At 37.7% G+C, this 27,001-nt stretch overlaps 2 protein-coding genes across 3 annotated transcripts in view; one reads left to right on the plus strand and one right to left on the minus strand.

Moving 5' to 3' along the window:
• Positions 1-250: 250 nt before the first annotated feature.
• Positions 251-19,519, plus strand: LOC139936443 (crossover junction endonuclease MUS81-like). 2 transcript variants are annotated; one of them, XM_071931263.1, is made up of 17 exons: positions 251-415; positions 2,170-2,299; positions 3,274-3,413; positions 4,620-4,718; positions 5,935-6,015; positions 6,425-6,513; positions 7,525-7,695; positions 8,123-8,289; positions 9,692-9,865; positions 10,632-11,121; positions 12,741-12,981; positions 13,604-13,720; positions 14,260-14,355; positions 16,040-16,165; positions 16,377-16,480; positions 17,311-17,394; positions 17,909-19,519. In XM_071931263.1, the coding sequence occupies exons 1-17, from the start codon at positions 278-280 to the stop codon at positions 17,973-17,975; spliced, it is 2,514 nt and encodes an 837-aa protein (XP_071787364.1). In that variant the 5' UTR covers positions 251-277; the 3' UTR covers positions 17,976-19,519. The 2 variants fall into 2 exon arrangements, with proteins under 2 accessions (XP_071787364.1, XP_071787369.1); XM_071931268.1 differs by having other exon boundaries at positions 3,277-3,413.
• A 2,103-nt stretch (positions 19,520-21,622) lies between these two features.
• The window catches only part of LOC139936460 (uncharacterized), a 53,169-nt gene continuing 47,790 nt past the window's right edge, over positions 21,623-27,001 (minus strand). Inside the window, exons 48-49 of the mRNA XM_071931275.1 lie at positions 25,853-26,056; positions 21,623-25,348 (exon numbers count right to left, since the gene is read on the minus strand). Of these exons, the coding sequence (XP_071787376.1) occupies positions 25,185-25,348; positions 25,853-26,056 (368 nt within the window). The 3' untranslated portion in view covers positions 21,623-25,184. The remainder of the gene's footprint in view (positions 25,349-25,852; positions 26,057-27,001) is intronic.

Raw genomic sequence — 27,001 nt, forward strand, 5'->3', positions numbered from 1 at the left:
CCTTGCTACATATTAAGGAACGACTGTTTAGGTACAACGCCCGTAATGAGTGGGAAAGGCATTCCGTCTTTTACTAAATGGACTGTCGGTAGGTAGGTCCGTATTACATAGCCCGAGGAACTTTCGGAGATCCCGCGGCCCGCGCGTGCGTGCGCCCCTTATCTAGTGTTATTTTTAGTCTGGTGCATGTTGTGGTCTTTAATGTCATCATTTTTTTGGAACGGGATACTGGGATTCAGTTTCAGCTAAAAGGCAGCGCTTTTTCCAAAATTCCAAAATGAGTTTAGAGCCAGCTCCGAAAAAGAGGAAAAAGAAAGTAGACCGCTGCCCAAATCCACTTTTTGTGAAGTGGTTGACAGAATGGCGGGACGAAGCTAAAGATCAAGGAAAGAAAACTCAGTACGCCTACGGGAAGGTAAGTAATCTGCCAAAATGTCTTGCTTCAAATACTTGCCCAATTCCCGGACTGTACTGGGTACTCCTATTCCTAGAAACATGAGGTTCGTTCGGCTATCGTCTCCGCGAACGATAGCCGAACGAACCTCATATCATAGTTCTAGGAGTTACTGATTTAGCATGGGCCATGATGGCTTTCTATTTTAAGGGTTGACGCTAGCCGTTTGTTTATTATTCAATCGCCCATCAATCAATTCAATGATAAATAAAACAAATAAAAGTGTCAATTCACCTTTAGTTTCGTTTGGCACCATTTATGGTGCTATATAAAATATATCCTCTGCTTACCAGTTTTCACGCTATTATGCCTTTTTCTTTGAATTGGGAAAAAATTAATGATGCCATATATCAACCGATGCCCTAATTATCTTCATTTGTTAATATGAAGTATGCAAACATGTATTAAAACATGATGGACATTGAAATGTTCACACCACACACCGATCTTCGATGACTTCAACTGGCCCCATTTGTTTTGAGTTTTTCCTGTTTTCACGGCAAACGAGAAAGTATGGTTTCCTGGTGAAGCCATACTTTGGAGAAACATCTGCAGTGACTACAAGTGTTCTTTGAGACTCTGTGTATGACTGTGTAGCCAGCAGTTGCCTTCATTTTATTCAAAATATTTTTTTGTTAACTTTTTAAAATTACCATGGCAACTTGCAAAAAATAAAAAATAAAAAAAATAATATAAAAAGTGTGAATAATTAATGGCTTCTAAATCTGATTTTTATTTATTTTTATTATATATATTTTTCTTAATATTTATAATAAAGCGTATAAATAAACAGTGATAATTGAATCAACAAGCTGATGTTTAAATTTTAATATTAATAATAGTCTTGATACGAGGGTTACAAAATAAAAATCTCCAAAAATATTAGAAAATAATATAAGTCACATGGCTTCTTTAAGCCTCTGTATTTTTTTTACCAGAATACTCAGCAAAACATTCAGTCACATGATTTTGATCATCATGAATTGTGAATTGAAATAGCGTTTGATGAAACTTTTTCGGTGGGCAAATATTTTTATATGGCCTCAACATTATGACATATTTTTGTACCTTGTAGAAATGCCTAAAATACCAAACTTTTTGCATTTACAAGTGCAAATGACCAGTGGAGCCTTACGTGTTTCTAAGTTTTGGTCAAGGGAGAGGAGACTCTTTGCTTGGCAAATAAAACCACACAATTTTTATCTAGAGACTGTTTACATCGCGCACAGAGAGGTAAAAGATTTGCCACGATTTCAGGGACACCTCGAAAACAGGACCTCCTACGATACTATTGCGAAAGTGCTAAATCGACAAGTTTTTCTGTGTCATGTCCCGGCCTACCTCCTCTCAGACCCAGTAACTGAGGCACTGTAGTGTATACTTCTTTTATATTTAATCGCGATTCAGAACCGCAATACATTATGGGTAGGCAGATGGGGCGTTTGCTACCGCGGTATATGTTGTCATGCACGATGTGCACAAGCATGGCCTATTATATCTTTGTAAGGGTTCAACAACGCCCTATTTGATATTTTTCTATTTTTGTCATTATCGGCCATAACGACAAATTTACAAAAAAAAGGAGTACAGTGCCTCGGTTACTGGGTCTACTCTCCAGGGACATTTATAGCCTCACTATCTATCTTCGTAAGTTGATACTTGATCAAGATTGATCATTTATTAAAACTGAAACTGTTTTTTCTTGTAACCATCAGGCGCTGAGTTCCCTCAAGAAGTATCCCATGCCCCTGACGTCTGGAAAAGAAGCCAAAATATTAGATAACTTTGGGGAAAAGATCTGTAAGATGTTAGATCACAAGTTGGAAAAACATGTCGAAGAAAATGGTAAGTCAGACTGTCCTAATTTTTTGTTTGTTAAAAACAAGCTTTGAAAAATTGTTTTGCTTTTGGGGGAAGTGGTTTAATTAAGGGTTTGAGTTGACGAGCAAAGTTATTCATAGTTATTAATTGCGAATTTCATTGTCAAATTGTAGCTGTGTATGATATAACGGAAAGAGTTTTATGTGTGTAAGTGTGACACCTATGTTAGAGACTATGATTAATGGGCATATGAAGATAGTGTTCCGTTAGTTTAAGTCTATTCTGCAAAATGTAGAGAAGAAGAGCAGAGTCCATTATGGTCTTTTTTCTCTTGTAGACTGGTCCCCTGTCTTTAGGATAAATACAGGTACTATTTCTCACATAATGTTATCAGTGGATAAACTTGCAGTGACAATTTTTGTGTTATGATTGGTCTGCTCCGAAGTGCATAGTTTGTCAGATACTAGCCCACCTTGTTGAGCTGTTAATGGCTCCGCTTTTAACATCGGTCTCATCACTGTCGCATGGCGAATGGCGACAGTGATGAGACCGATGTTAAAAGCGGAGCCATTAACAGCTCAACAAGGTGGGCTAGTCAGATACATACACCAGCTCAGTTTTGTACTTTTGATTGTCTGCTTCTGCAATGTGCATAATGACTTTATGTGTAATGAGTGTACATGTGTGAATGGATTTGAGGTCAAGGGTACATTTAGCAGGTAGGTGCTCAAGGCTCTGGCTGGTATTATTCACGAGCCTCAAAGTGCGACGTCAGATGTTCAGGCTATTTATACTACTGAGGGCGCCAGTTAGAACAGGTTTAGCTCATAAATAAAAAAAGCAATCGGTGGATGCATATAAATCAATGAGGAACAGGCCCTAGTATGATGCACTTATAAAGGAATAATAAGTCAACTTTGTGAGGGATATCTTTATAACAGTCACAAGATTCGTACACCAAAAGCACTTTTTAAATAATAATAATAATCTTTTCACAGAAGATTGGTCATCATTGGGAGCTGACGATGGACCATCAGTGTCACCACAAGCTCCTTCCACATCCTCTACGCCATATGAAGACATTCTGGCCGTTCCTCCACCCCCAGACCCAGATGATTTTATCGGAGTGGGCCAGCAAGTAAGCAGATCTGAATAATAACCCTACAAAAAAACTTTGAGTTAAATTATTTGTTACAGTTTTTGAATGTGTTTAAAAAAAAATAAAAAATTGTTTGTCAAACCAAATCTCCTTTTGTAAAAGTGTATATTTTTTGTTTGGGGGTTGAACAAGGAAACATTTACTAGAGCAGGAGTTGAACTACTGACATCCGGACTAACAAGCCGGCGCTCTACCGACTGAGCTATCTAGCTATACGTTAGTGGTATCCCTCTAATGGCAAATTCTTTGTTCGAAGGTGGGTGCCGGTCAGAAGCCTTAGAACCGTTAAAGACACTGCACACTATTGGTAATTGTCAAAGACCAGTCTTCTCACTTGGTGTATCTCAACATTTGCACAACGACAAAATAACAAGCCTGTGAAAATTTGAGCTAAATAGGTCGTTGAAGTTGCGAGATAATAATGAAAGAAAGAAACCTTGTCTCAAGAAGTTGTGTGCTTTCAGATGCTTGATTTCGAGACCTCAAATTCTAAACTTGAGGTCTCGAAATCAAATTTGTGGAAAATTACTAGAAAACTACTTAACTTCAAGGGAGCCGTTTCTCACAATGTTTTAAACTGTCAACCTCTCCCTATTACTCATTACCAAGAAAGGTTTCATGCTAATAATTATTTTGAGTAATTACCTATAGTGTCCACTGCCTTTAACTGCCATGTGGTAACGGTTGTATGGCTTCTGACCACCACTGTAAGAATGTCCTGGGGTGTAATTAAATGTCAACCAACATGCCCATCACACCCAAAAGAGATTTTTCAAAACGTTTCCAAAACATAAACTTCCACTGTTATTCAGTGTGGAAGAGTTTTGTTAGTAACACATTGTCTGATGTCTAGTTATTTAACGTATTACGTTCTCAATTTAGATTCTTCATAACAGGGCCCAATTTCATAGAGCTGCTAAGCACAAGAATGTGCTTAGCATGAAATTGCTGTAATAAGCAATATGCAACAAATGGGAATTTGGTTGGTAATCCTGTTTTTTTTTTTCAAGGAAGAAATTTCATGCTTAGCAAATTTTTGTGCTTAGCAGCTCTTTGAAACTGGGCCCTGGTGGTCGGGGAAAACTGACAATCTGTTTAGAACCAGCTTCATTGTTAATCTCCAATATTGAGGTCAAATTCTCCTACTAGATTGATGATAAAAATTATATTCTTTTCTATTTGTAGAGGAAGAGAAGACCATCCAACCGTGGGCCGAGGGAGTATGTTCCAGTCTACAGGTCCGGGCCGTATGCGCTTGTTCTAACACTCTACAGGCATTATATGGTAAGTTAGACTGTGGTAGTAAGCTTATCAGCAGACAATTGAAAAAGACTTTGTTTTTGTGTGAATAAGGAGCATGGCATTGTGTGTTCCCTGCTTGAACGAGGAATATACATATAGTAATAATAGTGGTTTCTTATAGAACTCATGTTCGTCACTCAGTGACGCTCAAGGCACTTCAAAATTCAGTATTTTCCTGTAAGGACTACAATTGAATTATAAGAACTTCTCCTTTTACATAGCACCTAGTAATGGTTTACAGAGTGCTGTGGCGCAATATGCTGCCAATCCAGCCGGGAACACCGGGGAGATTCCCTTCTCTTTATGATAAGTGCCCTGGGGTGGATTTCACAAAGAGTTAGGACTAGTCCCAGGAGATATTAAAAACATATGGCTAGTCCTAAGTATGGACGAGTCCTAAGTCGAGATAAGACTAGTCTTAACTCCTTGTGAAATCCACCCCTGGGTTCTTTTACGTAACCATCTCTCTGGTCACAGCTTAAATCAAACTTTGAAACAAGTTAGTGTTGCTGTATTGTGATTTCACAAAGAGTTAGGATTAGTCCCAGGAGTAACTCGTCCTAAGTCTAGATAAGACTAGTCTTAACTCCTTGCGAAACCCACCCTTGGATTCTTTTATGTGCATGATGTACCTACCATCTCTCTTCACAGCTTAAATAAAACTTTGAACCAAGTTAGTGTTGCTGTAAGTCTAAATCTTGGATTTACACTGTAAAACAAATTTCAGTTGTGTCGAGAGACTGAAAGGGGGAATTGCCACTATACAATTGTTGCACGCTGTGACGTTCACCTCGGGTGCCATTTGCCACCGAGGGTGTACAAAACCTATGGACCGCAGTCACAGCGTGGAACAATTGTTTTGTCATACTTAGGTAACATTGTTATTTCTCTTCTTGAAGTTCTGTTGTCATCTTCAAACATTATTACGTTGGAGTATGCATAGTTTAATAAGCAGACGAATTGTTCAAATGAGAAACAATTCTACACTGTTCCCTCAAACTCGCTGGAAATCGACCATGAGTGGGAACAATCAAGGAGATGTACACCGGTGTACATCACTTTTCATGTTACCCGACGTCGAGCCATGTAACATGCGTCTATGTGTTATATCACGTGATTGGTTCTCGACCAATAAAACTTCACACTTTTTAACCGAGGTGTAACAATTTCATTCAACATTTTAAATTTTTTTTTCCAGATACCTGCAAGTAAAAGATTCATGCTGAAAACTGAACTCCAGAGAGAAGCACAACCACTAAGTGAAAAATCTTTCACGATGGTAAGTACAGAAAACAAGATGTTAACACCAAGAACAGCACCCCCCCCCCCAAAAGAAAAGAAATAACAAAACAAACAAACCTCAAACTCTACACATTAGAGAAATTGAGAGATATTCTTCAAAAGAATGGCAAAAAGGCCCTCTGGCTTTCTGAACTGCTCTCTGTGAACAGTTTATATGGGTACTCAAAAAGAACAAAAAGCCATTAACTATACTTTAAAATATAACAGTTAACTTTTTCAAAATTAAAGCGTGTGAAATGCACTACCATTTTGCTGTGTTTTGTTAAGCAGAATGTTGGTTTAAGATAAATTTATTAAAAATAAACCCTATGGCATGCACTCTTGCAAAAAACCCAATGCTGTACCATCAATTGATTCATTGTTTTATGCCGTTTGAATATTCACAGCCTGATCCGGGATCCCACTACACTGCATGGTCATCTATGAGTACTCTAATATCCAAAAGATATGTATTCAAGGAAGGCAATCCTGCAAGGTAAGGAAGTGGTTCTCAACTCAACTCCTTCTACCATCCTAACCTCCTAGAGAAACAGTTATTAAATTGTGTTTTTTATTTTTATTTAAAAAATAAATGTAAAAAATAAAAACAGGCTCTCAGGAAGAGACTTAAAGACAATGGACACTATTGATAGTTGTCAAAGACCAGTCTTCTCACTTGGTGCATCTCAACATATGCATAAAATAACAAACCTGTGAAAATTTGAGCTTGATTGGTCGTCGGAGTTGCGAGATAACTATGAAAGAAAATAACACCCTGGTCACACGAAGTTGTGTGCTTTCTGATGCTTGATTTCGAGACCTCAAACTCTAAATTTGAGGTCTCAAAATCAAATTCATGGAAAATTACCTCTCTCTCAAAAACTATGTCACTTCAGAGGGAGCCGTTTCTCGGAATGTTTTATACTTTCAACCTCTCCCCATTACTCGTTACCAAGTTAGGTTTTATGCTAATAATTATTTTGAGTAACTACCAATAGTGTCCAATGTCTTTAATGAACCCAGTTCCAAATACGCCCAGTTCGTTCAGAACTGTCTTGCCATGTATGGGACTGAAAACATAAGTTCAATCAAGGACCCAAAATCTGTCGGGATTACTACTTTTGCTAAGTGGATCGAGGGGACTTCTCCTAATTAACTTCACTGCCACTGAGTCTGCTCTAGTCATCACCAGGGGGTAGATTTAGCGACCTGTAAATAACTACAGTTGTTTTGCTTTGTCAACAACAGGAAATTGTGTAGTAAATTGGAGGATTAATGTATAGACCAATCTGACGAAACAAAATTGGTAGTGCCCTCTTGAAAATTACCAACTGCGGTGTCTTTTTATGCACAATCTAGGCATTGAAGACACCGCAGCAAATGGCGCGCGGTGCTCAACACTTGCGTGCCCGGTGCTCAACACTTGCGCACCCGGTGCGTTTCGGATTGGTCTATAGAAGGATAAACTAACAATTTCATGCATTTATTTTATTGTAACTGGTTACAGATACAGCATTACTGAAACTGGCAGAGAACTTGCCGACAGGCTGGAAATAGTTGAAGCAAACTTTGGACAACAAACTTGTGGTACGAGCCCTCCCATTGGTGGAGCACCACCACCAGTCAATAAGAGCGCAGTTCCTGCTGGCCAATCAAAGAAAAGAAAAGAACCTGGCAGGTTGGACATTTTGTTATCACAGTTCTTGCCAGAACACTTGGTTTTGAATTTACCTTCCTATTGGTTTTCATTCTAAGTTCCGAGCTGGATTGTTAAGGAAAAGCAACATTCAAGAAATAAAATATCTGATTTTAATTTATAGTGGAAGTGTATGAATAGTTTGTTTGAAGAAAGGATCATAAAATTGTATGCCTGTGTAAACTTGTGTGCCACAAAACACTCCTCTCCATGTATATATTACACTTTCAAATATGGCCACATGATCTCCTCTAAACCAATCAGAATGGATTAACTGTTCCAGGTATTTACATTTTGTAAATAAACCTCATGATGTGTTAGTGTTTAACATTTCTGCCATTGTAATCTCTAGAGGCGTACCTAAGAACAAGTTTTGTTGAAATGTTTTTATTATCGTTTGAATTTTCAGACCACACAAGAATCTCCAGAAAGCTGCCCCACCCCACACTGTCACCTGCGTTGACACACATGGTGATATACCACAGACTGCTCAGGATGATAAGTTGACATACTGGTACATCAACGATAGAGGAAAGCAGGTGATTTCAAAGGATGAAGCTGAAGTCACAGTCGACGGTAAATCTAAAAATAATCCCCAAAGAATTTTGAACTCTTCAGGCATGTGGTTTTTTCATGATTTCAGAACTTTCTAAAAATCTCAATGATCCGTTAAATTTTCTCAAAATAATGTAAAACAATCATCAGAGGGAGAAACAAAATAGTCTACATTGTGTCCATAATCTTGTTTTATTGGTGGTGCACTGTGAGTGGAGTCTGTAAACCTCCTAAAATGTAACGCCTGGTAAGTTCAGGGTCTAGAATAAGTAGGGAACCCAGGCCAGCAAGCCATCAGGAAAGTTTGCATTCAGCAAACCACAGCCTTCTGAAGGAACTAGACCTGCTTAATCCTGAAGGAACTAGACATGCTTAGTCCTGAAGAAAATAGTCCTTCTAAGCTCTGAGGAACTAGTCCTGCTTAGTTCTAAAGAGACTAGTCCTTTAGGAACCAAATAGTGTTCTTGAAGATGTTTTCCTGCTAATCTTGTCCTGCTTGATCTACTGCTGCAGAGTATATGAGAGTGGATTGGGGTATTCATCATCACTAATCCCGAGTTGGATAACTTTGTTCTCGACATTTTAACAAGCCTGTTCTATTCATTGTGTTAAACAGCTACTTGAGCGGAATGTTTTTAACGGAAATGCTATTTTAACTTGTTTAATGCGTTTGTTCAAATAATTTTGATTACACTTGTGCCCCAACCTCAAGGATTTGAAAAACTAAAAACACTTTTGCCAATGACGGCGCGCGTCAAAATGACAATGCTTTGACTAGTCTGGGAGTTTGCTTTGTTATACCCCCCACGCTGCAAAAAAGCGGCTATACAAATTGGAGCTCCCAACTATGACGTAACATGACTGATTACGTAACAGAGTTATGCGAATCTTTCAGAAAAGCACTGGATAAGGGTCTTCGGAATGATTGTTTTTTTTACACAAATAAAATCTATTTATAGTCAAATGACTCAATTTCCTTATTGATTGAAAACATTCTAAATAAAATTCAGCCAAACTCAGGACTTGACATTTTCCGTTCAGGCAGGTCTTTAAGGATTCATTCATTCAGCCGATGCGGAGCATTGAATGATGGCCCTCCAAACATGTTGGTCCTCCATTGCTGTACGCAGCTCTTCCCGTCGCAGGTCAGAGTCCCAGCACAAGGTGTCTACATAGGTGGTCGGTGGTCTGCTGCGGGAACAGTGTCCCTGAGTAGGGGCCCATAGCACCAACCTGGTCAATGCCAGCTCAGTATGTCTGGGGCAGTGACATGCTAATCTCAGCCTTCTTGTCCTAATTTTGGTGCTAACTCTCAGTTGTTAAGGTTACCAGCCTAAAAATGTTCAACTTATTTTCCGATGAATCACCAAGATCCCTCTTTGTTTGGAATTATTTGCCACCCGTTTTGTGTTTGTCTTTACAGATGAGATATCCATCGGGTTCCTAATTAAGGCTAACGAGGCAGCTTTAATTAAATCCGGTATGAGATATAAGCGTGATTACTCCAAACCATCCGAGGGTTTTATGGTCTACGCATACCTACATAATGATGATGCCGTTGATTATTGCCCTGTTCCAAGATTGTCCTCTCTTCCAGGTATAAGAATGTCATTTTTTATGTATCTGGCATACAGATCCTTGTCATTTGATGGTGGAACTTACTTCACGTGACATTCACTATTACTCCCAATCCACACCGGCGATCAAAAAGACCTATTCGCCCATGGGGAATAGCATTACCCATTCAACAGTTAGGATCATCCTTGTTCCCATGTTTTTGAGCAGTACAGCGCCGCTGCGCCGCTGCTAAAACAAAGGAGCACGTGTGCAAAAGGTTGTGATCCGATTGCTATTAATTTGTGCATTGTTGCCGCTACGTGGGGCTCTATGATTTTTTCACAATTGAAATCAAATACAATTTGTTCCAAACCAGTAAATTGTGTGTTTTTTCTGAAATACTACAATACTTCAGAGGGAGTCGTTTACCACAATGTTTTATACTATCAACAGCTCTCCAATGCTTGTTACCAAGTCAGTTTTTAAGTTAATATTTGTTTTGAGTAATTACCAAACGTGTACCTTCCCTTTAACACACATCAGTGTAAGGGTAAAAAGAAAATGTCCCCGACATCTATCAATTGACTTACTTTTCAAAGCATGACTGCTTATTTTGGAATTGAAATTAGCTTCTGAATAATAAATGGGTGACAGTCTTAAAGGCTACTGGCTTGAATGTTAATGATTAAACATGCAGATTAAGACCCTTTCAGGTTCCATTTGTAAGAGTGCAAATAAAATGTAGATCTCTTGTAAAATTGGATTTTTAACTCTCTTAATGATTGAATCATTTTCATTTCCATCAGCTTCGCGTACTTCAAATTTGCCAACAACCTGTGCCCCGAACTCTAGCCTTTCATCTCTTGCCTCATCAAACGCAACTGCCCCTTCAAAGCCTAAACCAAAGAAGAAACCTCAGTCATCAGTGGTGGATGTGAGAACAGAATCAAGATTTACTGCGCTCTCCTCCATCCCAACGTCAACTACAACCTCAGCAAGAAAGCCAGACAGCCAAAACAGCAATGGGTCTTCAAGCCTGTACCCATCTGTGTCTGACAGGGGTAACTCTGGGCCAGGCTGGTCACAAAACTCAAGACAAGACGCTGACTCACAGGGTAGTAGCTCAACCTCTAGTGTTTCCAATCGGATTGGAGGCTTTCCCAGCACCAGTAGTAGTCACGAAGGGAGGACAGAGATACCTGTGGATGCAGAAGAAGCTCCGACTTCCCTGTATGTGTTAAAGCCAGGAACGTTTGACATTGTGCTGTGTGTTGATAGCTGTGAGACTTCTGGAGGGTGAGTACATTGCAAGACTACTATCAATAGACCGATCCATTAAGCTCCGCCCCATTGCGTATTGACCAATCACAACGCAACGAAGGTCCAACAAATAAGGTCCGACATGCGTGCGCGTATGCTTGGCGCGCGCGGCAGATTGTGCAGAGAGGCATTGAAGAGGCTCACTTGTTCTTGCTCACACATGCGTCGTGGGCGGAGCCTAATGGATCGGTCTATTAAAGACACTAGACACTATTGGTAATTGTCAAAGACCAGTCTTCTCACTTGGTGTATCTCAACATATGCACAAAATAACAAACATGTGAAAATTAGAACTCAATTGGTTGTCGAAGTTGCGAGATGATAATGGAAGAAAAAATACACTTGTCACACAAAGTTGTGTGCTTTCAGATGCTTGATTTCGAGACCTTCAAATCTTATTCTGAGGTCTCGAAATCAACTTCAAATATTTGAGTGTAAAATTACTTCTTTCTCGGAAACTACGTTACTTCAGAGGGGGCCGTTTCTCGCAATGTTTTATACTATCAACAGCTCTCCATTGCTTGTTACCAAGTAAGTTTTTATGCTAACAATTATTTTTGAGTAATTACCAATAGTGTCCAGTGCCTTTAAGGTCACCTGGAAGTGGTATTTTTTCAAAATAAAGCTTTTGTCACTAATATATGTGTTTTGATGAGTGGAATGTGAATAAACAGTTAACTAAGGTTTTAAAAAATCAGTTCTTATGTTAGTTACAAATTTAAGAGTAGACCCTGACCCGAGAGGGCGCTGTTCGTGACGTAAATCGAGGCAGACTTTGCCTGTAATGCGTAGAGTAAACACAATTGCAAAGTACATGTACGGACCAAGTCGTGAGTTTGTACGTTTCAAAAAAAATAAAAAATGTTTTTTTCCGGCAATGCCGACCAGGTGTATTGCTGCTGAATGCAGAAAAACACTTTTTGAAATGTACCATCTCACGACTTGGACGTACATGTCCTTTGCACGTGTGTTTACTATACGCATTGCAGGCAAAGTCTGCCTCGATTGACGTCACAAAAGGGGTAGGCGGAGTCAGCCCCCCAAACAACTTTATATATTTTTTAAACATATAAATCGTGACAAACAATTACTAAAAAAATTGTTTTATTGTTCGTAAGCATATACTCTTATGTTTGAAAGAAAAAAAATTCTATTTCCAGGTGACTTTAAATTAAAAGTTTTTAGCAAATGACTGCTGATCCTACAGTGGTTATAACAAAACCTGACTGAATAAACTATAACGGACTCTTCATATTTTCAGCTTCCTTTTACGCAAACTGACATGTATGCATTGAGCTATTTTTGTTGTTGAAGATTTATGTATTAGAAAAACTGCCCTGCAGAGAATGTCTGCTCAGAATTATCAGTTGCTGTCATACGAAATAACTTTGAAAGATGAAATTAGGAATTTTATGTTTCCAAAACTTTGTGCCTGTGCAGTTTAAGCGCTCGATGTATTATGACAAATGTACCAACAGGATAAGTTGTTTCATTATTATTATCTACTGATATTTGAATTGATCTCAAATGAGTCTCATGAGCATCTTCCTCTGTCTGTGTATAACCTTATCCTTTACAATAAACTAAAATTGCAGTCAAGTGAAGACACGGAAGCAGCTACTTCTACCAGAGCTCCAGAGGAACGGTGTAACTCTTGACGTAAGGAAGCTACAGGTGGGTGATTTCCTTTGGATAGCTAGAGAGAAGCGTGTACCAGTCCCTGGGATGATACAGATGCCAACGAGCCGAGAGCTGGTCCTGGACTACGTAGTAGAAAGGAAGAGGATGGACGATCTGTGTGGGAGTATTCTGGATGGGAGATTCAAAGAACAAAAGGTAATAAGAACAAATATCTGTTATTAGGTACTTGGGCATTCAGTGCTCATCCCTAGAGCGCGTGATGTAGTTTCATGTATAGTCTGTGTTCGAGGCATTTTCAACACACATTTCCCTCTCGGATAGTTAGTCTCTTCTACAGTCGCCAATATTTCATAAGTTCATATTTCCTCAACCAAATAAGCTATTTTGACAATCTATACATCATATGAAAAGGCTTTACATACTTTACAAAGGTGAAATGAAGCTTTCATGTACTCTAACTGGGATGTGTTACGACCAAAATTTGAACGACATTCCGAACACCTTGTTTTTGTTCGACAAAAACTTAAGTCTAGTTATGATATTTTCTGCTGGGTTTCAATCCAGTGATTTGCATGTGCTTGTGGATTGGTGTATGGCTAAACAAAAGTTATAATCTTCATCCTGATGCAAAATTATCATCTATTAGATTTGAAATGTGTTGTGGTATCTGATGATGTAATTTGTATATTGTAGGACATTCAAATCCATAATTCATATTGATATAATTGTGTTTCAGATCAGTGCAAACTGCACACCCAATGAGATTTCAAATGAAAAAGTAATGATTTTTCCTGCCTATTTTTACTTGTCTGTTCAGTTTCGTTTGAAGCAGTGCGGTCTCCGTAAACCCATTTACCTGATTGAAGATTTTGGTTCGATAGACCACCTGAGTATTCCAGCATCAACACTCAGACAAGCAACTGTCAACACACAGGTAAGTAGCTCGGCACACATTCTATTTTTTATGCCATTTGAGGAACATATTTTGTCCTGTGTCTCTGAACTTAACATCCTCCCATATTGACCCAATTCACCTGACTTCATCATCAGAATAATCTTGGATGCGCCATTTTGGTGGTCAATGTCACTGTGCGTTATTCAGTGAAGTGCGCATTTTAGGCATGTAAACCTATTGACCACCGAAATGGTGTGCGTGGCACAGTCACTCTGGTGACGTGTGTGCAAGGGGTCAATACTCTGCTCACCAAATTCCTTGTGGAGTACCCCATTCTCTAAAATCCCCCTATGTAGACCTTTTTGGGGCTGAGATTAAAACATTTGTTCTAACATAAACACAGTGTGATTTTGACAGTTGATTTCACAGAGCCTTTTTAAATTTTTATAAAATGTAACTTTAATGTTGTGGTCCTACCAGCCAAAACCCTGTCTAGCCCCCCCCCCCCTGCTCTGTTAACTTCTTGATTACTTCTCTTTTGTTTAATTGTCAATAATGGTTCCATGATTATCTTTCAGGTTGTTGATGGTTTTTTTGTGAAACACACCAGAGACAACAAAGAATCGGTTGCCTATCTGACTGTTATGACTCGGTACCTTCAGGGATATTACTCGGTATGTACTACAGATGGGAAGAAGATTGATTCGTTTGGGGTTTTGGGGGTTTTGTTTTGTCCTTCCTCACAAGGGAATTTGGCAAGGCTCCCACAAGAGATTACCTGGCTTATTTTCTCAGGTTTTGCTTTTAATGCTGTGTATATATCGTTAACTTTAGGTGTTACCCATATAATGTGTTAGCGCTGTATACTGTGTACTTTCCCAAGCTCTGTGGAAACAAACTCACAGGCATCTTACTCAGGTTGGATGTGAACCCCTGACCTGTGAATAAATCGTTTTGCTTTACTGTGTACAGATTGTTTTGCACTACTGTGTATTAATCATTTTGCTACTGTGTATTAATCATTTTTCTTTACTATCAATATTTTTCCTGTAATGTATTCCTTTACCCATAAAATGTGTTCCTTTACCCATATAATGTGTTAGCACTGTGTACTCTCCCGAGCTCTGTGGAAAAAATTCCAAGCATCTTACTGGGTTGGGATTCGAACCCCTGACCTGTGAATAAATCGTTTTGCTTTACTGTGTACAGATTGTTTTGCACTACTGTGTATTAATCATTTTGCTACTGTGTATTAATCATTTTTCTTTACTATCAATATTTTTCCTGTAATGTATTCCTTTACCCATAAAATGTGTTCCTTTACCCATATAATGTGTTAGCACTGTGTACTTTCCCGAGCTCTGTGGAAAAAATTCCAAGCATCTTACTGGGTTGGGATTCGAACCCCTGACCTGTGAATAAATCGTTTTACTTTACTGTGTATAGATATTTTTCCTTTAATGTGTATCAATATTTTTCCTTTAATGTGTATCAATATTTTTCCCCTAATGTGTATCAATATTTTTCCTTCAATGTGTATCAATATTTTTCCTTTAATGTGTTTCAGTATTTTTCCTTTAATGTGTATCAATATTTTTCCTTTAATGTGTATCAATATTTTTCCTTTAATGTGTATCACTAAGTTTGCTTTACTTTGTATCAATAACTGTGCATTACTGTGGGTCAATAACTTTGCTTTACTGTGTATCAATAATTTTTGATTTACTGTGTATAGACCATTTTGCTTAAAAGTGTATTCTTGCTCTGTTTCTTTTTTAAATTTAGAGACTACTGACAGGTCAAGTTATTTATTGATTTGTTAATGTTGTTTATTAGTTATTATTATTAATTTTTCAATCTATCTTTTTACTTGTTTACTTGTTGTATTCAAATTAACTTCCGTTGCGCATTTGCTTATTTAAATTACAAATTTCCTTGTATTACTTTGCTTATATAGCGGTCGTTTAGGATATATTAGTCAAGGTTAAATAAGTAACCGAAAATCAAAATTCAGACCTTAAATGTCTGGTTAATCTTGTTCTTCAGTGCAAAGATTGTATAATGAAGTTATTCAATATAGGCTAATCACAACTTGGAATAGGTTGGTGGGTCAAAACAATTTGAAAAATAAAAAACTTTTTATTTGTTTTAATTTTGACTAATTTGAATGCCCCCCTTTAGTTGTAAATAGTATATGGATCTTAATTTAAAGCTTTTTTAAGGCGCCTTTTTGGTTGATGTGAGGTTATTACTTTTTTATTATAAATATTAATTAATTAATCAATAAACTGTACTACTAAGTAAGAGCCACGGTTTCCATGTAGCTGACCAATTGGCGAATCTTGTACAACTTTTCAGAACAAGACATTGGAGGCTTATCGTCGTGATGACATGGTGAATCTGCCTAGCAACCCAAGCTTGACAAACCCCACTCAGAAACTGATGACGTTCAAGGAATTCAACCAATCATCAGTCAAGAATAAAGTGAGTAGGCGAGGAACATTTTTATTAATCAGAAAAAAAAGTATATTTTTGCTTTTTGAAACCGTTTGATTATTTTACTCCTATAGATGTATACAATAAAGTTAACCTGTGAAAATTTCAAAGTAGCATGTTTGGAGTAGTAGTGTGCATTTATGTATATTCCTTGTAATTTTTTAAGATTGTAATATAGGAAATGTTTTTTTTTTCACAGAACACAACCATTACCGAGACATTTGCAAAGCAACTTCTGCAGTTCAGTGGACTGACTGCTGAGAAAGCGCTTGCCATAACACAACGGTACAAGACGCCCTCTGAGTAAGTTGATAACAGTACCCTCTTCTCTCTCTCTGAGCCTAATGCTGCGTCCAAATGAGTGCCTGTGGCTGCAGCTTAATGACAACGCCCCTAGCAACACCATTAGCACCAGCCGCAGGCGTAGCCATAGCCGCCAGTTTGGACAAGGATTTAGTTCTATTAAAACTCTTTCTTTTCAAGGTCTTACATGTATGATCTAATTTATGTATTCCAAAAGCGCCATTATCAGGCATTTACAATCTTTGTTTGTGTACTCAGAAAGTGTCTTCAAATGTAAAACTCGATCATAATATACATATATACATGTAGGATTTGAGGCATTGCATGGTGAGGTATCAATAAATATTTGGTTTGCGGTAACACCATCATGTGTGTATCTACTTGCCAGGTAGAGTTTGTTCTTAGAGAACTGTCTTGCTTAATTCTACTACCGCGGAGTAGATTGTTCGGGTGTTCGGGAGACTTCTCAGTTCTGAAAAGAACTGTCCTGCTTATTAGTTATTACCTGGGCGGATGGTAAAGAAATAGGCTGGGACTACTACTTTAGCTTATAGGATCGTAATTAACTGTACTACCACGGAGTAAGTTCTTGGGTTGGTCTCAACGTTTCGACTAGCTTGCTCTAGTCATCGTCAGGAGACTGAATATAATAAACATGATACATAATATACATGTTACATTTGTCAGTGTTTTGGTGTCTACATCTTTCTCTTTGTTATTGTCAAATATTTTCTGCACACATTTCTTGGATATATTGTAAAAGCCAATTACAAACTTTCAAAAGTTGGGTGTGGCTAACCTTAGACTGTTGTTGGTTTATATTTCTACAGTTTGGTGGATGCTTACAGGGCCTGTGCAGTGGAAAAGGACAAGGAGAAACTATTAGCTAACATGAAGTTTGGAAAACTACAGAGGTGAGAACAGGAAAACTAACAATAGATGAGTTAATGTTTTTTTGGACACTAGGAAAGTTTTGCCTGTATTCAAACATTTTTTAAAACACTGTTGTTCTATGTACATTGTTTCAAACTTGCGTACTTTAATGGGTCCCAACGTTTTGATACCCCCAGAGACTTGCGTAAAATATACAGTTTTTAAATTACATCAGTGGAAGGTCAAAAACCAAATAATAAAATGTTAAGTCTCTTTTAGATTTCTCAGCTTTTCTGAATCGGCTACTCTGTCGAGAAAACAGCAAATAATTTAATGAAACAGGGGTTGATTTTGTCAATATGCTTAACAGATGTTTTAAACACTTGTTTTCTTATGATAAAAGGGAAAGTGGTTTTGTTTGATTTTCATGTTGATTTTACCCCTCATTAAAAAAAAAAGAGTACCTTCCACAGTGTTTTTTTTATATATTTTTTTATTCAAGTTGTCTGCATTTTGATGATGACTATTTTTCTCACTTTTGTTGACTTTGTTTAGAAACATGGGTCCTGTTCTGAGTAGGATGGTGCACATGTTCTACTGCTCCCACGGTCCCCTGTCATGATATGGAAACTGCAGGGCATAAAGCTGTTAAGCAGAAAATTCTGCTTTGCAAGTTTCCTGGATAAGCAAGAAATGACCTGGGAACAAGTCGCAGCAATGGTAACTGTATAGTGTTCCGGTTAGTAACCTATTTAGTGTGCTAAGCAAAGTTTTTGTGCTTACAGGCTTTATGAAATTAAAGGAACAGGCCCGTAGACCTCTACCCACTACCCTTCATCTGGTTGATTATAATTCAACGATGGGAGACTTGCACTGGGTGTTCGTCGTTTCAGTCCTCAGTCCGTCATGGCCTCTAATCGGTTTGTCAGATAAGACGTCTCCATTTTGTTTTTATATTCATAGTATATTTTTGCTTGGCTAGAGTGGATGCCAATACTACTGGAGCCATGCCAATTCCTACCATAGTGTTTTATTTGTTTTGTTGGAGTATTTATTGTTGCCGTCGCTTTGGGGATTTTCTTTGTTTTTGCATTCTTGGACTTTCTCTTTGCATAGTGTATATGTACCATGTAAAAAAAAACATCTGTAAAAACACATCCAGTGGTTGAACCAGTTGAACTTTTCTCCTACAATACATTTGCACCAACGCTCACAGGAGTTCACCAATATATATGGGGTTACCTTTTTACATTTGAGAAGAATGCAATTAGAAACTACAGCTTTAATTGGCCAGAAGTGCCCCCCTTAAAAAAATTGTGCACCCCTTGTGCTTTCCTAAATCGTTACCCTAGTGTTTGATCAGCTGATTTTCTTCCCTTACCGAGAGGAAACTAAACAACAAAAGTTTAGTTTTTACAGTGTATCTCAATTTTCTTTATGTGTATTTATTTTTACCTCAAAGTGATAATTTGTTATTTTATGAAACGACTGGTTAACTATAAGTTTCACCCCATTACTTATACTCGGCAAGAAAAATTCATGTACTTAAGATATATACTCGGTACTGAAAATGTTCTGTGGACAAAATACTGTTTCCTTTTTCGCTTTACATGTGTTACGACAAGGAATAGAGGAATAAAGCTGGAAAGAGTAAACTTTGAGATGTCTTTGATGTAGTCATATTAACAGGCACACATTGTCATCTAGAAACAAAATTTAAACAAACTATTTTTACGTGTAAATGCACTTTTTCAGCCTGCTTGGCTGCCAGTGCAGTTAATAAATAAACCATAATAATATTAAAAAACAGTAAATGTATTTTTACCTCATTAATGCCCAACCGCTGAAGCGGAACAGGCATGTATTAATTCAAATGTTTTTCAGTCAAACTGGTGAAGCAGGCGTGAACACCCCTTGCTTTAATTGGAATGGTTGATGAGTTATGCCAGTTTATACCTCCATGCAATTTACAAAGGATTAGAAACAAGTAATGGATAGTGAGATCCGCGATGTCTATACAACCTGATGTGAGTACAGACAAGTACTAGGTACACTTAGTATTACTTAGTAAATATATTACGCAATTTTACGACCATTGATTTCTGATGTGTTAGGCAACACTGTCTATTGAATAGGAACAAATGAGATGTAAAAACCTACGTGTTCTGCTTTCTTAATTGGTTCAACTAAATCTTAATGGATTTCATTTACGGAATTTTTTGGCCATTGATTTTTGATTTGTTAGGTAACACTGTCTAATGAAAAGGGACACAACTAAATCTTAATGGATTTCATTTACGCAATTGTACGACCATCGATTTCTGATGTGTTACGTAACACCGTCTAATGAGTAGGAACAAATGAGATGAAATAGCTTTGTGTTCTGCTTTCTTAATTGGTTCAACTAAATCTTAATGGATTTCATTTACGGAATTTTTTGGTCATTGATTTTTGATTTGTTAGGTAACACTGTCTAATGAAAAGGGACACAACTAAATCTTAATGGATTTCATTTACGCAATTTTACCACCTTCACTTCTGATGTGTCTGGTGGCCACTGCCTTTTTTGCTTTCTTGATTCTTTCAACTCAAAGCGCCGACAACATTGTATCACAGTTAAGTTGGTGACGCACCCGAGTGACACTTTCCACTCCGTTCTTTTCTGCTAAAGCTATTATGTGCATCTTGTAGGTACGCATAAGTCGAGCATATGGTCAAAACTAATTGACTTTAATCTCGAAGACGCTGATAATGAGATCTGAACATAATCTGACGACAACCTTCTTGCAAGAGTTTCTGTTTCTTCCTCCATGCTTCCGTACAAAAGTTAATTTCTATTCTATTTTCACATCAAGATTCAGGAAAAATGAATCACAGTAAATAAAAATGGGAATGGAAAACAAGTTGTTGTTTTCTGTGTGAACTGTTGAAGTAAGGTGAACAATGACCGAGAGTGAGCTTGAGGATAATGGGTCATTTATTTATAGTAGCTGAGATTACGTAATCCAGTGAGTGGAGCCTGTTGTTCGAAAACGAAAAGAAAATCTACAAGCTGAACATCATTCTGACTCTGTATCTGAATTATATAGTCGGCATAGCATCTTAGGAAACACCACTTAATAGAGAAGACAATGGAGAAGTTTCAGTGATGTTGGAGGAGAACCACTTATAGTGAAAACCCACACAGCAAGGTAGGAACTGAAAAACCCAATCCACATACAAGGAATCGAACCAGGGTACACAGAGGTGAAATGCTTGGAGAGAAACCACTGAGCCAACCTGACTGCTTGCATGCAGAAAAGAGGACCAGAGAAAACTGTGCACACGAAGAATACTTTCTCAAAGAATGTAGAAGTTTGCCCCAATCAGAGTTTATCCGTGCAAGAGTTAGCCATGGAATGAGCCTGATCAACCCATCATTCACACGCTTGCCAGGAGACCGGAGACATATCTGTAACCATGAAGGATATCTTCAAGACTGTCAGTGGAATATCCAACTATGTTTCACAATGCTGTCTTCATCTAATTGTGATAATTGCCGTATTATTTAATTTGAAATGCCTTTGGACGACACTCCATAAAACTATTCAAATTATCGTCCTTTTTTATCGGATTCCCCTTCCCTTTTGTGATATCAATTACATCCATATCGAGAACAACACAAACTTCAATGACATTCTATGGTGATGCCATGTGAAGCTACACCCAACTTGGAGGCAACTTGATTATCAAGACATTGTCAATTCTGAAATTCTACACATGAATACTGGAGTTTATGTTAAATTTGCATCGGGGGATGAAGAATATTCATTTCGGTTTTTACCTATATACACCGATGTGTGTAATAGCACTGTGAGTCAGTCGCCCTACTTTCCCCGAGTTCTTTGACAAAAATCACTCAGTTTGGACTCGAACCCACGACCTTTGCAATTGTACAGCAGTGTCATACCAACTAGAATTATTTCTCAGAATGGATAACTCCACCGAGCCGGCTGTTTCCATCGACGGCACAAACTATGTATTCCTCTGTGTTTGCCTCATCATAATAGTCAGTAATATCTTCTCATTGATCGTGCTACATCGTATACACGACACGCATGATATCACTAAACAGCTCATGATAGCATTATCAATCGCTGACGTGGCTGTGGGTTTATTTGGCTTTTTTGATTACTTATTTGGTCATGTGTTGGTGCTAGGTGTTATAACTCTATTGGTTCAGATGGTGGGACTTAATATAATATCAGAGATTACTGTTGTACGCTTCATAGCAGTGTCACAACCACTGCGACGCCACACAATTGTTACAATAAAACGAGTGACTACTTTGTGTTGTGCAACAATACCTAGCATTATATTGTTCTGTAGTTTAATTACAAGCTCTACTGATGCTGTAGATCCGTTAGTTAAGCAAATTGCTCTGGTATTTTCCTTTGTTCCTCTCTTAGTTCCACCCCTGATTGTAATTGTCTTATATGTTAAGATGCCGTTGACAGCTCGTCTTCAAGCTCGGCGTATATCTGCAACTGAGGTGGGTTCGAATCCCGAAAACGTAAACGCTCAGCTTCGTCGTTTCAAATCTTTAAACACATTTATGATTATCACTGGTACTTTGATAGTTACCTGGTTCCCAACCATTATAGCGCTTTATCCACTGTATTTTTCACCAAATAAAGTTATCTCAACAGTTCTTAATATTTTGCAATTCAGCAATTCATGGCTTAATACAGTGATCTATTACTGGAGAGACAAAACTTTCATCAACGTCGCAAATAGTCTTGTTTTTTGATACCGCGAACACTTAGGCCTCGACAATCTATAAACAAAACAAAACAGTTGTATTAACTATTTGTTTTGCATTTTACCATAGGTCCCTTTGCTTGGTAAGAAGTTGATATTAGCTAATAATATTATATTTTGAACAATGTTTTAAAATACCAACAGTCTCCAGTGTTCGTTATCAAGTAAGTTTTGACAGTCATTTATGTGGTGTAATTTCCAATACTCTTTGCCTGTAATTATTTTGTTGTTGAAGATAACTTGGCTAGATTAAATATTGTCGTCTGAATTAATGACAAAGTCAAAGTAAAACACAAAAGAAACAGACATTGACTGTTAAAGACACTGGATACCTTTGGTAATTGTCAAAGACCAGTCTTCTCACTTGGTGTATCTCAACATATACATAAAATAACAAACATAAAATAACAAACATGTGAAAATTTGAACTCAATTGGTCGTCGAAGTTGCGAGATAATAATGGAAGAAAAAAACCACCTTATCACATGAAGTTGTGTGCTTTCAGATGCTTGATTCCGGACCTCAAAATCTAAATCCGAGGTCTCAAAATCAAATTCATGAAAAATACTTCTTTCTCAAAAACAACGCTACAGAGAAAGCCGTTTCTCACAATGTTTTTTACTACTAACATCTCTCCATTGCTCGTTACCAAGTAAGGTTTTATGCTAACAATTATTTTGAGCCTGCCTTTATCACAAACTAGTTTTTCACCGTTTACACTAAAACGTGACCATTTCATTTTGTAAATCTGAAAACTCTTGATTGGATGTTTGGTTGACCATTCCCAATATACATTACTGTGTTTCACCGTGGGATTTGAGGAATTGCATGGTTTTATTTATGGTGAAGTAACACCATGTGTATATCTAGTAGCTGTGTAGATTTATTCTTTTGAGAACGTGTCTTGCTATATATTCTACTACAGCGGAGTAGATTTTTTGGAATTCAGAGACTTCGTGGAGTAGATTTTCAGAATTTGGGATACCATCCCACAGGATTCAGGAATTTCACAAGAGCAAACATTTCAACATTTACTTTGCAAATTTACCTCTTTAATGAAACTACTTGCATCTGCTTAATAGAAACATATGATAAGTATTGGTTTATAAAGAAATAATTACGTTTTTTTAAAACTGAAGTTGGTATAAAACTGACTGTATTGAAATCAGTGCAAAGTTGTCATTCAATACTCAGATAAGAACGTGTAGATTTTGTTCTTTGACAACTTGTTTTGCTATTCATTCTACTGCTGCAGAGTAGATTTCAAAATTCGAGAGACTAAAATAGTTCTGAAAAGAACTATCCTGCTTATTAATTACTACCGTACCTTGGTGGTAGGAAATCATCTGGGACTACTACTTTTGCTTAGCGGATCTAGGGGACTTCTTGTTTTTAAAGCCATTATACACTTTCGGTAAACAGTATTGTCCAAGTCCCACACTTCGTGTATCACAACTTGTATATAAAATAACAATCCTGTGGAAATTTAGGCTCAATCGGACATCGGAGTCGGGAGAAAATAACGGGAAAACCCACTCCTGTTTTCGCGCGTTTCGCCATGTCATGACATGTGTTTATAACAACTCCGTAATTCTCGTTAACGAGAATTTATATTGTTTTACCGTTTTCTCAAAAAGTAAAGCATTTCATGGACTAATATTTCAAGAGAAGTCTTTCACCATTACCTTCTGTAAACCCTGTAAATTATTTGTAAATCTGTGAATTTTTTTTTTTTTTCTGTACTGAAAGGGTCCAATGGCTTTAACTTCTCTTCCGTACAGTGAGTTTCAATTGGCTTCAAGGTTTCGTATAGCCTGCTCTAGTCATTGTTGGTAGTGTACACCTGAAAGCTGAAGCCTAATGTCTATAAAGTAGCTGGATACACATATACACCTATTACAGCTGTATATACTACGTCTAATAATTTGTACCAAACATATTGTTACTTTGAATAACAAAAAACATATTTTATTATATATAATAACCACCATACACCCCCCCCCCCCCCCCTCAAAACAGACATTTGAGCCTGTTTTCTAATGTCTTCATACCCTTAGGCTAGTAGTGGATTGACTTTAAAGGCATGGAAACCTTTGGTAATTGTCAAAAACCAGTCTTCTCACTTGGTGTATCTCAACATATGTATAAAATAACAAACCTGTGAAAATTTCAACTCAAGAATAATGTAAACAAAAACACCCTTGTCGCACAAGTTGTGTGATTTCAAATTAAATTCTCAAATTAAATTCAAACATTTTAGTGAGAAATTACTTCTTTCTCAAAAACTACGTTACTTCAGAGGGAGCCGCTTCTTAGCTCTCCATTGCTCGTTACCAAGTAAGTTTTTATACTAACAATTATTTTGAGTAATTACCAATAGTGTTCAGTGCCTTCAAACAAAACATATTGGCATTTAAGTTTGCTCAGTGATTGTTACTAAGACTCTAAAACCTTGTTGAAAGTAAGATTATTAACTTTTGTCATACGCTGTTTGGCTTGATATTTTGGTATTGTACGATCAATCCACTGTTTTTCTTCCTACCTGTTAACCTGTTAAATGTTTTACTTCATTAACCTGATCTGAGAAAAGAATAATCATAATAATAATAATAATAATAGTAAATATTTATATAGCGCCATATCCATCGAAAGTAATGCTCCATGGCGCTAATACAGAGAAACATTTAAAATATAGATAATCAGCAAAAACAACAAGATATAAAAATAAGTTTAAAATCAGCAGCAACAAAAAATCAAGTGAACAATGACAAGCAATTAAAGAAATTAACAATAATCATAATGATACTCTTGAGTAGATAAGGTTCGCACAATCTCTTTAACTTGATTATGTTGGTTTATCCAGTAATAGAGTCTGTGTAGTTTCAAACATTGCAACCAGTTCAAAGTGCACGATTTTGTTTTCTTCACATATTTTAACTGGTTAGTTAGAAGTTACCCGAGACTTGCATTGTCTTGAGCGATAAGTAAAAAAATTCCATCATGGCAGCCTGAGTGGCCCACATGTGGTTCACTACAGACGGATACACTCCTCTCTGCTGACTGATCCAGTAAACAGAGTGGTAAATCCTCGCAGGCAGCTGTGGCAGAGTGTAGCGCCCTCTTGTGACTGGTAGGTTCCAGTGGGACATTCACGGCAAGCGTCTCCATCATCAAATGTACCAGAAGAACAAGGAACTGGGTTGAAAGACAAATCAAATGACATTTTACACCTGAATATGCAACTGGATGATATTGTAGGCCCTAAGTTTTTAACACTCCACAGAATGGTGCAACTGGTGTCTCGCCATACTTCTGGTGGTCCAAAATTGTCAAATTAATTGCTTAGCAAGAGTGTGTGGTCACAATCAAGCCACTTTGATAATACTGACAACTCATCTTGGTTGTGAAATCAGCCCAACATCTGGTCTTTCTGGAAGCATATATTTGTACAAAGAATCAAATTGTCAGGTCACAAGAATATACACAAATCACTGCAAAACATAAACCCTTCTTTTTTGTTTTCATTAATGAATCAATGAATTTTTCACAGGTGAATGTTATTCTTAGTTGCGCAGCAATAAATTAATGTCTGTTTATTTACAATGGCAAAGTTAAGGAAATTTTATTGTAGAAGTTCACAATTTTGATGAATCAAACTTTGAAAATGTTCACCGGCACACAAAACACCCCAGCACTTACCACATCGTGCGTCCTCCGGATCAACTCGAACCATTCCGGATGGGCAGACAGGCACACCAAAGCTCAAAGACTTATTTGTGTCAATGTCATATGTGTCACTGTCAATGCTGATGGCAAAGTGACCACCCACTGTCTGGTTGACGAGATAACTTGCACCATCCTGAAGCTCACTGATTGCTCTCACAGAACTGCTATGAGTTGTCACTGGTCATTTAAAGGAAAACAATAACGCAATCAAAGTTTTAGTTACTGTGTATAAATGTCTCCTAGGAATAGCACCAGGCTACTTATCATCTTGCCTTGCTCTCTACCAACCGCCACGCTCAAGCTTGCGATCAGCTTCTGACAACACACGCCTATCCCGAACACCCAACCATCAGAACACTCTCATCTGCTCACAACCGGACTTTCTCCTTTATTGCTCCGCGAATATGGAACAACCTCCCAGTACGCATCAGAAATTGTAACTCTTTGCCTTTATTCAAAAAATCTCTCAAAACTCACTTGTATCAGATGTAATTTGTTGTATTTATAGTTCCATTGGTCTTGCTCTTTCCAGCGCTTTGATCTTGATGTAAAGGCGCTTTATAAATATTTAGTTGTACGTATGTATGTATTGTGAACTTTCTCTTCAGCTCAACTTCTTTATAGTACATCTATAATGGATTGCTCGTGACGTCATTAACCACATGGCCGAGTTGTTAAGAGCATCAAATTCAAGTTCTGGTGTAAGTCATTGGAGTGTGGGTTCGAATCCCAACCATGACACTTGTGTCCTTGAGCAAGGTGCTTTACTATAATTGCTTCTCTTCACCCAGGGGTATAAATGGGTACTTGTGAGGGCAGAGATGGTTCTCGTGATTGGTTTAGCTTTGTGCACTACATAGTTTGCAGCACAGGCTGTATGTATACTCCCAAGGGAGCTGAGATGGTTTAAGGAATGAAATAACATGGCCCAGTGACCAGGGGTAATAATGTTGAAGCATCATGAGCGTCACTGCGTGCCGGACCAGAGCGCTATATAGAAGCCACTTATTATTACTATTATTATTATTATTATTATCTGGAACATTAGAAACATGCACATGTGTAAGCAATGCGCACGACTCTTAGCCGTAGCCTTTCACGCATGCAAATTTCATAAACGAT

Source organism: Asterias amurensis, chromosome 1 (genome assembly GCF_032118995.1).
Source record: "Asterias amurensis chromosome 1, ASM3211899v1".
NCBI classification, from domain to species: domain Eukaryota; kingdom Metazoa; phylum Echinodermata; class Asteroidea; order Forcipulatida; family Asteriidae; genus Asterias; species Asterias amurensis.